At 45.7% G+C, this 16,787-nt stretch overlaps 1 protein-coding gene across 6 annotated transcripts in view; it reads left to right on the top strand.

Moving 5' to 3' along the window:
- The window catches only part of TENM3 (teneurin transmembrane protein 3), a 415,109-nt gene that overhangs the window by 349,271 nt on the left and 49,051 nt on the right, over positions 1–16,787 (top strand). For all 6 annotated transcript variants that reach the window (XM_036299786.1, XM_036299789.1, XM_036299788.1 and 3 more), the window contains 4 exons: positions 657–803; positions 10,445–10,661; positions 11,620–11,739; positions 12,611–12,872. In XM_036299786.1, the coding sequence (XP_036155679.1) occupies positions 657–803; positions 10,445–10,661; positions 11,620–11,739; positions 12,611–12,872 (746 nt within the window). The remainder of the gene's footprint in view (positions 1–656; positions 804–10,444; positions 10,662–11,619; positions 11,740–12,610; positions 12,873–16,787) is intronic.

A 16,787-nucleotide genomic window follows, 5' to 3' on the forward strand; every position in this document is an offset into this window, starting at 1 on the left:
AGCTGCTTCGATTTCCCGGGCTTTGCTTCTCCTGTGACGAGGAATGTACTCTCGGCATAAAGTATAGTCACTGAGACTGGCCTATACTTTGTGCAGTTAACTGAACGCACTGTAATTTCACATGAATACACGGCAACTCTGGGGCCAGATAAAATTAACGTTCTCGTGCCCACTTCCATGCTGCTGAATTGAGAGGGAATGTTTCAAAGCAACAAGGCGCTCTAAGGAGACACGTCCTAAGGAGTGACCAGTATCTGTTCACAACAGATTAAAAAAATCCATGCCGGGGAGCCCGAAATTGTCGTGCGGACATGCCTTTGCGCACCACGCAATCAACCCATCGGCCTTGTTGCTTGGCTAAAGGGGAAGAAAAAGGAGGTTAATTCTGTCTGGCCTGCAGCTACTTAGCGGGTCGTTGCATATATTTCGGTCCTGCCCAGGTAAGTGGTGTCTCAGGGTCAGGCCAATCAAAGATGCCACTTGGACGAGAATGAGATTCCGTGGACAAGGTTGCTGTTTCTATCCGTGTGCAATTACAGTCCCTGTGCTGTTGACAAAGGCCTGTTCCCACTCAGTGTCCCTTCTCTGTGTGTCCGGGGTGCGGCAACTCTCCGTTCTCAACTCCCGTGCCTTCTCCTTCTTCGTCTCTCTGACAGAGGGCTGCCCCGGGCTGTGCAACAGCAACGGCAGGTGCACGCTGGACCAGAACGGCTGGCACTGCGTCTGCCAGCCAGGCTGGCGAGGAGCGGGCTGCGACGTGGCCATGGAGACCCTCTGCACGGACAGCAAGGACAACGAAGGAGGTAGGGGACGCTGAGGCCGAGAGCACGGGTGTGCGGGGCACGGGCTTATAAGGCACGGCGAGTGCGTTAGCTACCTGCCCCCCCCACCCCCCAGAAAATCAGATCCCCGCAGATGAGATTGATTGAAAGATGTGTGAGGGCTGCGTGATTCTGTTTCCTCTTTTCCCTGCGATGGTCACCGTCCGGCCGGGGAAAGGGCAGCCGGGCTGCTGTGCACCCTGCCGTTCTCCACCCCTTTCCGAACCCCCGGTGACGGTCATCCGCGCCATGGTACTCAGGGCCCGGTGAACTGGGGCTCCGAGCAGTATTTTAATGACGACAGCCCGGGAGAGGCAGGTCTTTCCAGGCTCTTCTGTGGTGAGACGTGGGTGACAACAGGAAGCAGGCACAGGAAGCAGTCCCCTTGAAGCTGCACTCGCCCGTCTTTTTCCCTGACCTGTCCTCCCTGTGGGAAGGGTCCTGCTGCACCGGGGAAGCGGGGTGAGAGAGGATCCCTCTCCCTGCAGTGCTCACCCCTTCCCCGTCCTGCTGGGCGAGTGTCAGAAACGGGGAGAGGGGAGACCTCCCCGTGGTACACACACCTACCCCCCCACACCTCCCCACCCCCTGTGCTGCTGGGTGAGTGTCAGAGACGGGGAGAGGGAGACCTCGCGGTTGCCCCTCAGGACATGCCTGCGGGATGAGTTTCTAGCGAGGCTGGGCCCCTGCGGTCCCTTGCTCTGTGGGTTGTGTGTCTCACATGTATAGAAACCAGTGCTGAGCCCCTGGCACACTCTCCATGCCCCAGGTTGGCGAAGCAGCCACCCATCTCCCTGTACACCCTTGTACCCAGAGTTGCTTGCACCCACCTACCCTCTAAGGCTCTCATTCCATAGAGGGTTTTGTGACTTGAAATAGTTCCCCATATGGTGGTCCCACTGTGGAAGCTTCAAAATGCAACAGCTTGCCACAGGCGATTCTCTCTTTATAGAAACTTGACACACGTATTAATAGGATGACTCATTGCTGGCAGTGGCCACCATGTTCCCATCTTTCCTCTAGTTAGAGAAACCTAGTCAGAGGTCCCTTTGACATCTTGCTTCCCTGTCTGGGTCTCCCGGGGACAGCCCCTGTGGGTACCTAAGGCACTCAAGCCCCCTCCTGGGTATTGGATGGTTACGGGCACAACACTGACTTAAAGCCTCACAGTGAACGTGGTGTGAGCCTGGTGGAAGGCCACTGTGTAAATCCTGCAGGAGTGGTTCATCTCACTTGGAAGTAGGGAGGGTTATGTTTTGTCCTTCGGGGATGCGTCAGGAAGATGTACCTAAAACGGGCTTTTTATTAAAATATTTGGAGGTGGGCGATAGTACAGAAGAAAGCACAATTGAGTTGAGGTTACTCAGAAATTAGAAAGATAGAAGCAGTAATGAGGGAGAGAGAGAGAAAGAACATGCAAATGAAAGGATCAAACTGCAAGAAAAAGTAGGAATGTGCCTAGGAGTAAAAGAGAGAAGCAAAAAAATGAATGAAAACTAAGCATCAGAATGAGTATGAAGGCTGGTAGGGTTGCTCTAAGTCTGGAGATTACCAAGTGAAATAAGGAAATATTTGAAAATATTTTTTTAAAGTTCTAGCAGGAAGATGATACCGCTGTGTTCTCCAAAAACATATTTAAAAGTAAAAAATAAATAAAATGAGAGTAACAGAACTGGGAAGAGAGAGGGAAAACAGTTAAAAGAGCGAGAGGAAGAGAGAGACAAAATTACAAGGTATTGTGAGCACTTCCCAAAAAGGATCCAGATAACGGAACACAGAGGGGCACTTGGAGTCCAGAGCATGAACACCTATTCCTGGTAGAGATGGTTTGGGGGGGTCTGGGGGGTACTGGGTTACTACTGGATCCTCCTTCAGGGGAGAGAGCCAGGTTGGTCTGAGCGTTTGACCATCCACGGAATTTGGAGCATGGTCAGCCCCCTTCTCGGAAAGGGAAGTCCATGCTGGGCTCTCAGAAGCAGAGGACCCAGTAGCTTCCTGATCATTGACAAGGAACATGGGGGTTTTCGCACTTTTTGAGTGAGCTTTAGAAGGGGAGGAAACTCGGGCCACGCAGGCTAGCACTGGAAGTCCCCCCTACATTTTGCACCCACTGCCGTTAGCTGCCACCTCGAGCTTCGAGGGTAGACATGGGCCTTGCTGAGTACCTCTTCAGAAGCGGGTCTCCTTGTCACACTTGGCTCATGGGGAGAGCCTCTGCATTGGTGGGGAGGGTTGTCATTAATGGTCATGCACGGATACGACATTCTCATTGTCAGCGAGTTGAACACTGTCAGCAATTCAATGTGCATCTCTCCTCCTCCCTCAGTGAACTTACATGCATAGCTATGTTTTTAAACTTGAATGGGATAGGTACAGTTCTAAAGTGGATTCTGCCGAAGAGTATATCCAAGGGGGTTTTTTCATGCCAGTACCTGTAGGCGTATCTCATTCTTTTTAATAGAAATACGGGTACACTAGTTAATGTTACCACTACTACATTAGTAATAGCTTAGTTGATCCTAGCTGGGTAGCTCAGTTGATTGGAGCCGTTGTTCCATACACCCAAAGGTTGCAAGTTCAAATCCTTGTCAGGGCACATACCTAGGTTGGGGCATATACGGGAGGCAACTGATCGATGTTTCTCTCTCTCTCTCTCTCTCTCTCTCTCTCTCTCTCTCTCTCTCTCTTTCTCTCTCTCCCTTCCTATCTCTCTAAAAATCAACAAAAAACATCCTAGCATGAGGATTAAAGGGAAAAAATAATTCAATTGTTTCTTACTTTTTGCTGTTAGTATAGAGAGAAATCTGTAGTGAATCTCTGTATTTCTCTATTTGTGTGTATCTGCATATAAATCTTTTTGTAAATGTGCAAATATTTCTTTTGGACAGAATTTTAGAAGTGAAATTGCTGGGTCAAGGGGTTTTTTAATTTTTAATTTCAATAGCTGCTGCCAAATTGCCTTGTAAGTGGCTTTCACACTCTCTACTTCATCAGCATGAGCGTGTTTATGTCCCCTGTTCCTGCTCCGCACATAAACAAAGCCGTCCAACAAAATGAAAAATATGAATTTTGTCTGACAGCTCAAAATGACTCCATTTTTATTGTTTTAATTTGCATTTCCCTAATTGCTAGTTAGATTGATGGTCTTTATATACATTTCTTGACCATTTGTATTTCTTCTTTTGCTAACTGTTTATTTATTTCTCTGCCCATTTTGTTCTGTTGAGTTGCTTGATGTTTCCTTTTTCATTTTTAAGACTTTTACTTTATTCAGTTTATTAACTCTTCGTTAGGTGTGTCACAGATATTTAATCCCAGGATTTGGATTATCTTTTAACTTTGTCTATGGTGTCCTTTGTCATGCAGAAGTGTTTGCTTCATATGAGGTAAATTTTAATAACATTTATCTTTTCATTGATGAATTCTGAATTATAAGTCTTCATGAACAAGGAATTTCACTTTGTAAGATTATAGTCTTTCATATAATTTGTCCTAATGCTTTTTATAATTGTGTGGATTGCTTAATGTTCAGTTAATCAAGAACATATTTAAAATATGTTTTTATTGATTTGAGAGAGAGAGAGAGAGAGAGAGAGAGAGAGATCAATTGGCTGCCCTCCTGCATGCCCCACCTTGGGATAGAGCCCACAACCCAAGCACATGTCAGGGAATTGAACTGGTGACCTTTTAGTGCATGGGATGGCGCTCAACCAACTGAGCATTTAAAAATACCTGTTGTAGCAAAAACAAAACCAAGAAATGGCATTGTACCTAAAAGTAGGGTAAAGGTGATAAAGGAAAACCAGGAGGTGTTTCTAATGTGCTTTAAAGACATTATTCTGACTTGTTCAGATCTCACAATCCTTAGGCACTAAAGTCATTCTTCTCTTCATTCAGCAAATATATTGTACCCCAGCTTGGGGCCAAGTGATGCTGAGGATACAACAGTGAACTAGACTATCCTTCAAGGAGCTTCATGAGGCCGTTGAGCTGATTGTGGAAGGCTGTGGGGTGGGGAGTAAGAGCAGGTCTCCGGGCAGAGGAAATAATGATCATGAGAGGTCTTGTAAGCTGTGTCCAGGAGTTCTAACTCCTCAGAAGGATGCAGGGACTAAGTAAAGGAAGTCTTTTAGCTAAACAAGTGGAATAATCAACTCTGATCTGATTACTCCAACTAAAGCATAGAGAATGAATATTTCAGACAAGACTGGAACCTGAGAAACCTAGCTGTTGTTTGAGATCTTGTCAAAAGGTGACCCCAGTGGCCTGAAGGATAATTTCAGTGAAATGGAAAGAAATGCACTGATTTAAAAGATGTTTGGAGTGAAGAAAAGAAGGAATTGGCCATTGATTATGTGCAGAGAAAAAAGGAAGGGAGGTGAGGCGTCAAGGATTACATTCGTGTTCTATGTAGAGAAGCTGGGTGGGTGGGTGGTGTCCGCTGATGTGGGCAGTACAGAAGAAGCAGGTTGCCTGTGTTGTGTTTTAGACATGTTACATTTTTGATGCCTTTGTGATATCCGAGTGGAAAAACCTAGAAGGCAGCTTGTGGAAGTGGAGTTCAGGAGAATGATCAGCCTGGAGGCATGAGCATGGAACACAGAGACTAAAATTACCAAGAAAGCTGCTAGAGACAAACCAAGAAGACACAGAAAACTGAACACGACGCCAATTCAGTAGTAAAGAAGTAAATTTCAAGCATGTTACAGATAGTGACTTAACAGAGTAATGAAAGGTGTGCCTACCTGTCCACTAAAAGTTCCCAAGTCCCCAGCTAAAATACTGCACCGGAATTTCTACCACTCCCTCTGGCTTGGACTGGATAGAGGGTCTTCCAAAATTTGTGGGGTGGGGGCTGGGCATTATCTTTTGAGTAAAAGATGAAGATTCACTAAAAGGAGATTTATGACTTTTTATTCAGTCAGTAAGTCGAGGTTTTGAAAAACCAATGGAAATATCCAAAGCCACTTGAAAGAAGAGTGAGAGTCTAGACAAGCAGATTAAAGCCAGCGTAGAGGGTGACCTAGGGAAGAATGGGAGTCAGGAGTTTCAGTAATCTGGCAGAGTGTGCCTTGTTAAAAAAAAAAAAAAAAATCAAGAATGATTTGGAAAAAAAACCAGGAAATAGAATAGAGCAGGGTAGAAACTTTAAAGCAAGACCAGAGGTTGGCAAACTATGACCCCTAAGCTAAAACCTGGTTTTGTAAATAAAGCTTTATTGGGACATAGTCACACCCATTCATTTACATGCCTTCTACGGCTGGGCTGCTTTAGTGCTTGCTATCAAGGCAGCTCAAGAGCTGCAACAGAGACTCAATGGCCCACAGAGACTAAAATGTCTATTGTCCGGCCCCTTGCAAAATAAGTTTTCTAACCACTGTTTAAAAGTCCAATGGAAGCCTAAGGAACGACAAGAACATGTTTAAAAATGAAAACTAGAGCAACAATATTAAAGACTGAGCCCAGCCAGCATGTCTCAGTGGTTGAGCATCTACCTATGAACCAGGAGGTCAGAGTTCAAGTCCCGGTTGCGGGCTCCATCCCAGTGGGGGATGTGCAGGAGGCAGCTCATCAACAATTCTCTCTCCTCATTGATGTTTCTATCTCTCTCTCCCTCTCCCTTCCTCTCTGAAATCACTAAAAATGTATTTTAAAAAAAGGTTGAATGAAAGCATAAACTATATTATCTACTTTACCTCAGAGTAACACTTACATCGCAAAGCTTACGCTGAAAAGAGAAAGGCTCTTAATTGCTATTGATGTTGTTATTCAGGGCGTCTGAACATTCCTGATTTTCTTGAGATTTTTTATGATTCATCCTACTAGATATGGCCTCTACACCAATATAAATTTAAGCCAACCTAATATTCTTGAGATTCAAATGGAATCTCGATGATTTTAAGAAGCTATTCCCCCAAGACAATTTTGCCACAGTATGCATGTGGGCAAGTGGGTAATCAACTTAGTGGTACCAGATAGCCCCAGCCATATCAGTACAGACAAAGAATAAAAAATGTTTTCTCCATTTATGGGGAGCCAGATTCATAACCCTCCTTCATTTGCTTGGGAAAGTTACTGATAAACTCCCCAGACAAAATAACAAACAGTGTGTCCCTGCATCTTGGCTGTTGAAAAGGAGACTCCTTCTCTGATTGATGTTCGCAGAGAGGCTTGTAAAAATGCATTCCCAGCTGATTCGTTCCGAAGGTGTCGGTCTCATGCAGCTTTATGACCTGCGGACCGCATGCCAGATGTACATTTGCTTTTTATAAACTAACAGAGATGAATGGCTGAATTCGAGCTCTCCTCCTTGGTCACTGAGCCATACAGTGTCTGCAGGAAGCCACGGTGGGAGTGTGGTGGGGAAAAAGAGAGTGGGGAACATTTAAACCTTAATTTATCAGAATAATGGACATACAGTGTAATACAGTACTTGGAAGTACTTTATTGAGTAGTTTCTACTCATGTTAAAGATTTAATGTAAGGGGAAACCTGCAGGAATATTAAGAAATGTTTGTGTTGCCAAAACCGGTTTGGCTCAGTGGATGGAGCGTCGGCCTGCGGACTGAAAGGTCCCAGGTTCGATTCCGGTCAAGGGCATGTACCTGGGTTGCGGGCACATCCCCAGTAGGAGATGTGCAGGAGGCAGCTAATCGATGTTTCTCTCTCATCGTTGTTTCTGACTCTCTCTCTCTCTCCCTTCCTCTCTGTAAAAAATCAATAAAATATATTTAAAAAAAAAAAAAGAAATGTTTGTGTTAAATAACTCTCCCATGCCAAATGCATTCTAAATCCATGGAGTTTTATTTTTAATTGTGTTTTTTTTTTGAAGTCAGTAATGATATTGGGGCAATGGTTCAACAGTTGACTACTTTAAAATCTGAATCGCAATACTGTGCTTCTATTTCTTTGAAAGAGATGGAGGGAAAATGCACTGTATTGCACTATTAGAATATATCTTCATGAAAAATAAGCCTGTGGCATAGTTTCATCTTTCTTCCACTAGAAATATTTAGACATTTCTCATTTTTGTGGCCTTTTGGCTTAGTGATATTTTGGTAAATTTATATTAAATTTCAAAGTTCAGTTTCATTTGATTTTGTTAAAATATGATTTTATATTTTTTTCAAAGGAATAATATGCAGTGTTATTATTTCATGTTAGGCATCTACATGAAAATCTATCGCAAGGAAACAGTACGTCATAAGATCTGCCTGTTGGCAATTCTGACCATGTTTTCATGTGTATAGAAATTGTGGACATACAAAAGTTAAAATATTAATGTAAAGATAGTCCAACACCATCAGCGTAACTCAACTACTCGCCCATGAAGCTTTTCCTTTAACTACAAGGACAGTCGTGAGAGAGTTGTAGTTCCTGTCTCCTGATTAACTAAGTCCTTGCGGTTTCAAGTAACAAAAAGCCCAACCCAGGAAGGCAGAGGGAGAAGGGAATGCCTTTGCTTCTAAAACTGAAGAGCCCAGGAGGCCAGGTCAGGTGCAGCTCACTGCACACACCCCAAAGATGTCCCCAGGACCTGTAGTTTGTCCTCTCCAGCTCCTGGCTCTGCGTCCTGTGGGATGGCTGGGTTCCCAGGCAACAGCAGCTTCACAGCTTGCAGCTCCAAGCTGGGGCACCAGGGATCTCTTTGCAGGTTGCTCCTGAACTTCACTCTGGTTAGACAGGTCACATGTCCATTTCTAATGCAGACATGAAGGGATATGCGCCTGGACTGAGTCAGGGAGGGATGGGTCCCCAATGAGAGTTTAGAGCTGTTGCCCAAAGTTGGGGAAATGGGTGTCAGGGGAACTCACAAGGGCTCACTACATTCTTCCTCAGGCGGGCAAAACATACTGAGCCAGGAGCCCTGATCTCAGATTCTCACCTGCCCTGTGTTGCTGTTCACCTACTTGTACACTGCGCAGTACAATTCAATGTAGTCTGTTTTCTTTTGTCTCCATTTGCTGTCAAATAATGAAGGGGCAAGCTTATATTCTACTAGAGGCCCGGTGCACGGATTTGTGCACCGGTGGGGTCCCCCAGCCTGGCCTGCAGGGATCGGGCCAAAACCAGCTCTCCGACATCCCCTGAGGGATCCTGGATTGCGAGAGGGCACAGGCCAGGCCAAGGGACCCCACTGGTACACGATTGGGGCTGGGGAGAGACCACAGGAGGGCTCCAGGGCGTGTCCAGCACGTCTCTCCCAGTCCCGATTGTTCAGACCCAGACCTACTGGTCGGAGCGTCTGCCCCTTGGTGGTCAGTGCACATCATAGTGAACGCTCGAATGCTCGAACGAATGGTCGGATACTTAGCATATTAGGCTTTTATTACATAGGATTAATAAGAGTAGCCTAAAGCAAAAGAAGAAAGAAAGAAAGAAAGAAAGAAAGAAAGAAAGAAAGAAAGAAAGAAAATGGCTAGTGTATTGTTTTTTTAAATAAAAGATATTTTTTTAAAAGATATTTTTTGTGTAAATAAAATATATAGGTCAACTAGATACTTTCAACTGATTTGCCATAATAGAGTCACACCAAGACCTGATACATGTGCTTGAAGATTTTAAAACTATTTTATCCGTTCTCCCAAGAGTGATTAAAGTCTTCAAAAACCATTGCTTTTGATGAATCTATATTGAGAAATGTAATGGCAGGCAGGTGAAAATGTATGTATCAACTGGTCAGTGAAAAATGAACTTAGCCCGGCATGGCTCAATGGTTGAGCATCAAGCTATGAGCCAGAGGTCGCAGTCCGGTCCAGGCATGTGCCTGGGTTGCGAGCTCGATCCCCAGTGTGGGGCGTGCGGCACCCTTAGCCACTAATGGGTTGGTTGATATGTTTCAAACAAAATGCTTAAATGAACATTGAGTGTGGCTTCCTTTTGGGCTCCTGTAGAGGCACCGGCAAAGTCTGCCCATGACTGTTTTACATCACCATCACTATTGGTCAGTTTTTTGTGATAATGTCTCTTCATTTCCAATATATAGCATTTGCCACATTTTAAATTATCGTCTCCATTATAGGGAGGCATACCCGGGGCTCAGGCTCCTGTTTAAAGTTTGAGAAACGCCTTCATTTGATTTGGAACATGCTTTTATCTTCCTTGGGAGAGCAGCATCCTCGGGAGGTGGTGGACTCGTCTCATCTTGTTTGTGTCGGTTTGTGTTGGCTTCGTCTCACAGACGTCATTTCCTGAGCTTTTCCCAAATTAGCTCAAATTTCCCAAATCACCTGTGCTGCCCCGTCCACTCACCACACACACTGTGTGTGTTACCTCCTCGTGCCTTTTTCCTAAATTATAGAGGGCTGGAGCGATTGCACATAGAGCTAATCCACATCACTTCATCCTGCTGGTGGACTGTTCTAATTAGTCCTTTTTTACTTCTTGCTCAGAATCAACATATTCTTTTCAGCTGTCTCCAATCTAAACATTTACTCTCCACGAAAGCAGCTGCGAGGATCGTGTTTGTATTTCATCGGTTCCAACACGTAGACCTCACGGGAATTAGTCTCGGGTGGGGGTGGGAGGGACAAATGGTTGGATGGGGGAAACCAACCAACACATAGAGCGCGCTCCACACCTCGCGTGGGAAGGGGTTCTCTCACCGGTTTCCCTTTCCGCAGACGGCCTCACCGACTGCATGGACCCCGACTGCTGCTTACAGAGCTCCTGCCAGAACCAGCCGTACTGCCGCGGGCGGCCCGACCCGCAGGACGTCATCGGCCAGAGCCCGCAGTCCCCGTCCCAGCAGGCGGCCAAGTCCTTCTACGAGCGCATCGGCTTCCTCACGGGCGCCGAGAGCACCCACGTGATCCCCGGAGAGAGTCCTTTCAACAAGAGGTGAGGCACCTGCTCCCCATGCGGATTCCGCGTGAGGTTGCGCGGCTGCTGCTGGCTGTGCATGTGGGCAAAGTGCTTTTTTTTCTAAGGCAGTCTTTCCTCTTTCGGCAAAGTCTTCCCCAAACTTCGCATTGCGAGCGTCTTTGACACAATTCCTGCACTTTGTCAACTTCAGGGCCTGCACCGTAACGGGACACCCCAGTAGGGAGTCAGTAAATCTTCACTTAGCTCGTTGGCACAGTTGGAAATGTTTCGAAAGAGGCCACGGAAAGACCCCAAAAGGCAGAGAGAAGTGCACTCTTATTTTTAGCTGAGCTCAGTAGGTGGTGGAAATGGTGAAGGAGGGGATGGCTCAGAGGCCGGGCAGGAGGCCTGTGAGCCGCGGCTGTGCTCTGCGGAGCAGTGACGCCCGGCCTAACCTGGGAAGGCGAGGCAGGGGTCCCCATCCCGCTGCGCCCAGGGATGATTCACTCCGGACTCCTGGGTCGGCAGCGATGTCGCAGCATTAATGCGGCCAGACCCAGCGGCTGATTAAAAGTTGTTGCACAAATGTTCCTGGTTGCCCCTTAAATCTTGTGCTACTCGCTCCCTGAAGATTTACAGATTGCCTCGGAATTAATTGGAAAGTATACTTTTCTTCATGTAAGCACAAGGCATACGACTTATGAAAAAAAGGGGGGCAGTTTATCATTTTAAAATTCATCTCTAAATGACTGGTGCAGATAAGTCTCCAAAACCAGATTGCAACTAATTGAAAACCCAGGGCCAGACTCGCGGCATGTAGAGAAGGTGGGTTACACGGAATTAAAGGGGACCCAGTCGTGGGAGTATCTGGGGTCTGGCTTTTGTGGATAAGGATTGCGTGTGATGTTACCCTGAGGTGGAATCATCTGTAACTCAGGCGTGTGTGGGGCTGGGAAGACACTTGTTCACTCTGGATCTTCTGGGTTTCCCACAGCCTCGCGTCTGTCATCAGAGGCCAAGTGCTAACTGCGGACGGAACGCCACTCATTGGAGTCAACGTCTCGTTCTTCCATTACCCAGAGTACGGCTACACCATCACCCGGCAGGATGGCATGTGAGTTCGTCCTAGTGCACAGTCTCTGAAGTATTTTAAGAAGCAGAACTAGACAAGCTTGCCCTGGCTGGTTTGACTCAGTAGATAGAGCGTCAGCCTGCGGACTGAAGGGTCCTGAGTTCGATTCCAGTTAAGGGCACATGCCTAGATTGCGGGCTCAATCCCCAGTGGGGGATGTGCAGGAGGCAACCGATCAATGATTCTCTGTCATTTTTGATGTTTCTATCTCTCCCTCTTCCTTACTCTCTGAAATCAATATATATATATATATATATATATATATATATATATATATATACACACACACATATATATATATATTTAAATCTAAAAAAACAACAACAAAAAGAACTAGACATTCTTCTGTCACCGCCTGTTTTATTGTCCCTCGTGATATAGAAGTACAACAATGTTTAGGCTCCAGAAATCAGTGACGGTACATGTGGCAGAAACTTAGAGTCATCTCTTCATGTCGTTCTTTAAGAGCTGATTTCCTTTTCTAAGGCATGATGGCAGTGTTGTGGTTTTGTCTGAGAAAGCTCTTTGTCTTGGGGGTTCTGGTGGAGATATTTAGGAATGACACTGCATAATATGTACAACTTAAGCTCAGGTGGTTCTGAGAAAGGAGACGATAGGGAGATGATAAAGTCAAAGTGGGAAAATGTAAATTGGTAAATCTAAGTAAAGGGAATGAGTGGCGGTTGGATCATTCTTTTCACATTCCTGTCGATTTGAAACTATTTCATGAGAAAGTTGGGAGGAAAAGTTGACTTTCTTTGTAAGGCATGTGAATTGGCGGAGGTTAAGCTAAATGAGCTGGGCATCATTCCATGGGACCCAGATGGTTCACTACATGTATCTTGTTCCTTAGGTTTGACTTGGTGGCAAATGGTGGCGCCTCTCTCACTCTGGTGTTTGAGCGATCCCCATTCCTCACTCAGTACCACACCGTGTGGATCCCCTGGAACGTCTTCTATGTGATGGACACCCTGGTCATGAAGAAAGAGGAGAATGACATCCCCAGCTGTGATCTGAGTGGGTTTGTGAGGCCAAATCCTATCATCGTGTCGTCGCCTTTATCCACCTTCTTCAGGTCTTCTCCTGAGGACAGTCCCATCATCCCTGAAACGCAGGTAGGTATGCTAGCAGGACTTCTCAGTAAACTGCTTCAGGTCATGATTCCAAAGGCTGTTTAAACAGGGCTGCGTCATTCTAGTGCTGCCCTTCGTCATTCTATAGAGTGAACTATAGAATGTGGGAGGGGGAGGGGGGGTGGTGGAGAGTGGGATTGCATGCACTAAATAGGTATTGCTATGGTAGGATCTCTGTTATTTCTTAAAGGTCTATTCAAAGGACTTTTCCTTCAGGCTTCATCTGTATAAATGTATTAGTTGTAGCCAGATGGAAAAACAATCTCAATGCAACAGCAATGACGTCTTTGCTTGTGAATTCATTCATTCATTGGGAAAAGGTTTTAGTGCCTACAGATACTTGACCTCCTGGCTGCCTTGTCCAAGGTCATTTCTCAGTAACTCACCATTTGTTAATGAGTGTAAGTAAAAAAAAAAAGTTTTCAAAAAATTATTTTTTGACAGAAAATGTTCATTAATTTTCTCAAGATAATATTTTTAAAGCTTGATATCCTGTCTTAAGCTCTATAATACGTAATTCATAAAGTCCTATTCTCACAGGTTAAAAAAACCTTATAATTTTCTTTGAAACAGCCATATTTCACTACTCATTTTACCTATTGACCTATCTGGGCATTGTTTTCTTTCCTATATGTTACCAATTAGAAATACTTTCAGCCCGGCCGGCGTAGCTCAGTGGTTGTCGACCTATAAATCAGGAGTTTACGGCTTGATTCCCTGTCAAGGACACATGCCTGGGCTGTGGGCTCAATCCCAAGTAGGGGGTGTGCAGGAGGCAGCCGATCAATGATTCTCTTTCATCATTGATGTTTCTGTCTCTCCCTTTCTCTCCCTTCCTCTCTGAAATCAATAAAAATGTATTTTAGATTTTTTTAAAAAGAAATACTTTCAGATATTAAAGGCAGGACATTTGGTACCATAATAATGGACTTTATTCATAAAAAGCTAAGTAAAAGTACATGTCTTTAAAATACAGCAGCACACCACAGCTTCATCATGTCCGTTCTGCAAGTATTCACGGAACACCTGTTCTGCACCAGCACTGTCCGAACGGAACAGGTCAGAAACCAGTCGGAAGAAGCACCTGCTCTCTATGGCTTACCAGCTAATAGGGAGAGAGAAACATCAAATGCATAAAGACATGTCAAGTTGTGAATAAGCCTAATTGTTAAAGAACGAAGCAGGGTAACGTGGTTGGAGAGCAATTTTGTAACGTGTGGTTGGGAAGATCCCTTTGATAACATGGTATTCCAGCAGACACTTTAAGTGAAAGAGTAAACCTTAAAAAGAGAAGCATTCCAGGCAGAGCAGGGAGCAAGTTCAGATGCTCCGAAGGAAGAGCTTGCTTGGCTTGTTCAAGGAAGAGCAAAGAGGCAGCAGGTGTGGCTGGAGTGAGAGGCCACTGGAGGCTGAAACCAGGAGCCCGTCCTCAGGAGGCAAGATCCGTCCACAGGATCAATGGTGTGGCCTGGACAGAGGCGTGGGGGGTTGAGGTGGTACGTGTAAGAGCGGAGTCCAGGGAGGAGGTTGGAAGTAAAGATGTATATGGGAGTCATCAGCGTTATAGATGCACTTACAGAAGGGGATGAGGGAGTGTAGGTGCAGATGAGAGGAGGTGAGGATAACAAACTATGAGATTGCTCACAGGCAAATACGCTGCAGAAGAGACACCTCGTTCATTTACTGCAGAGCAGTCCAGCCGGCTTGGAGCTGAAGCTTTAAGGAATTCATTGCAACCTATTCAATTTAGTCCTTGCTCCCCAGGGTCCACTTGGCAGTCACTGACCTCCTTAGCCAGTCCTAAAATAGGCCCAACCTCGAGGCGCTGTCTGCCCATTGGTGGCAGAGGTCTAGCAAACCAGGTCATTGAAATAGGTTTCACATAGCCAACAGTTCCAGGAGGGTGGGGTTTTTTCTCCCCGTTCCATCATACAGACATCCAACATTTAGCAAAATGTACTGAGAGCCTATCATATACAAGGCACTCCGCTAGGATAGAAGAAGACTAAGACACGCATCCTGCTATGCTAAATAGGATCAAGATGTGAATGAAGAATTGTGGGAGGTCAAAAGAGCCGTCAGCTCCCAAGGAAGCCAAAGAAAGTCGCTGAGGAAGCTTGAAGAAAATGGATGAGCAGCAGTGTGGGGGTAAAAACAACGGAGTATAAAAACTGGTGAACAAGTTAAATGTAGGGCGTATAAGGGGAAAGAGCGGGGGAAGTTTGTGAATGGCCCCGAAATGCCGTAGGATGGAGACCTTGAATTCTTTAGGCAATAGGGGACCAGGGGCTCAGTGGTTGGAGCATCGGTCCGCTGATCGAAGGGCCTCAGGTTTGATTCCCGCTCAAGGGCATGTACCTCAGTTGCAGGTTCCCCAGCCCCGGTCGGGGCACAATGCTGGAGACAACCAGTAGATGTGTCTGTCTCAGGTCAATGTCTCTCTCTCTTCCCCTCCACCTTCCCTTCTAGTCTCTCTAGAAATCAATGGAAAAAATATCCTCGGGTGAAGATTTAAAACAAAAGTAGGGAACCAGAGGACCCATGAAGTCTTTTCAGCATTTCTCTAATGCTACCTAAGCGACAGAGATCAGTGAGCAGGCTAGCGTCCCCGTAGCCCCATGCATATCCCACGCACAGGTGGAGAGGGCCCAGCGATCATGGTGATGGAAAGGGAGAAGAGGGTGGGTTAGACAGAGATTTGGACGGTAACATTGGCAGATGTAGCTTCTAACCGAATGTGCAATGGGGTCCATGAGCAGGGCTGACAGACCACACGGCTGCCAACAGGAGGCTGAATGGTTGCTGTTTCCCCTCTGGCTGGACTGACTTCCCCACTAAAGCAGAATAACGTGGTCCAGTTAAATTACAGAGGAGAAACGCATGTCTTAATGAGCTAAATCACAGGTATGTGTTCCATGAAAGTAGGTTAATGATGGTCAAGTCAATAATCCGTTATTAAAATTAGGATAACACATGCTACTTTGAAAGAGAAAAGTAATTTCTAGGTCACAGGAAATACGTTAATGAAAGATTGCCTTCCACATAGAAAACCAATCAAATGTATGAGAAGTTATTTTGAAAATAAACTCAGAGGAAATAGAGTGTATGCTTTAGGTTTCAATCACTTACATTTTCAGGGCCGTTCGGGAGTCACAGAATCTGTTTTTCAAACTAACCCATTGACATTTCACCCCGTGATGGGAGAACCGTGCATTTTGTTTCATTTATTCACCTCATACCCCACAGTCGATCCTTAATGCGGTGGTCTCCCTGAGTGTAATGAGCTCTAGAAAATTTCTGTGTGCTCCAGAACTGTTTTGCTTGAGACAGTGTGTGTCTGAGCTCAGTCAGTGTGTTTGGTAAAGAGCCCCGACTGTACTAACGTGGCCTGTCCAAGTGTGGCAATGCCTGCTTACTCTACTGCAGGGCATCGGCATGGCCCATTGTAGATTCATGCCAACACCAATCACACACCAGAATGGAAGTTCCTTGAGTTCATTCTTTTGTGCCACTTCCAGGCATTGGATTGTTTCCATTGACACTGACAGCGACCCCCTCAGTGTCCAGGCTTCTCCTTAAGTTATTAAAATCTGGAGATGACAGATGCACATCATTCCTGTGTCCTGTGTGAGAGGAGTTGGGGGAGAGAAACACTCCTGAACATTGAATCTCTCTTCCATGATTTTGTAACATAAAAGGTGATCCTTTCTGTCTGCGTGATGAATCTTGGGAGGGCAATGTGAGGAAGTGTCTGGAAACACTACGTAGCCCCAACCAGTTTGGCTCAGAGGATAGAGCATAGGCTTGCAGACTGAAGGGTCCTGGATTCGATTCCAGTCAAGGACACAGACCTCGGTTGCAGGCTCGATCCCGGCCCTGGTTGGGGTGTGTGTGGGA

Source organism: Myotis myotis, unplaced genomic scaffold, assembly GCF_014108235.1.
Source record: "Myotis myotis isolate mMyoMyo1 unplaced genomic scaffold, mMyoMyo1.p scaffold_m19_p_3, whole genome shotgun sequence".
Classification (NCBI taxonomy): Eukaryota; Metazoa; Chordata; class Mammalia; order Chiroptera; family Vespertilionidae; genus Myotis; species Myotis myotis.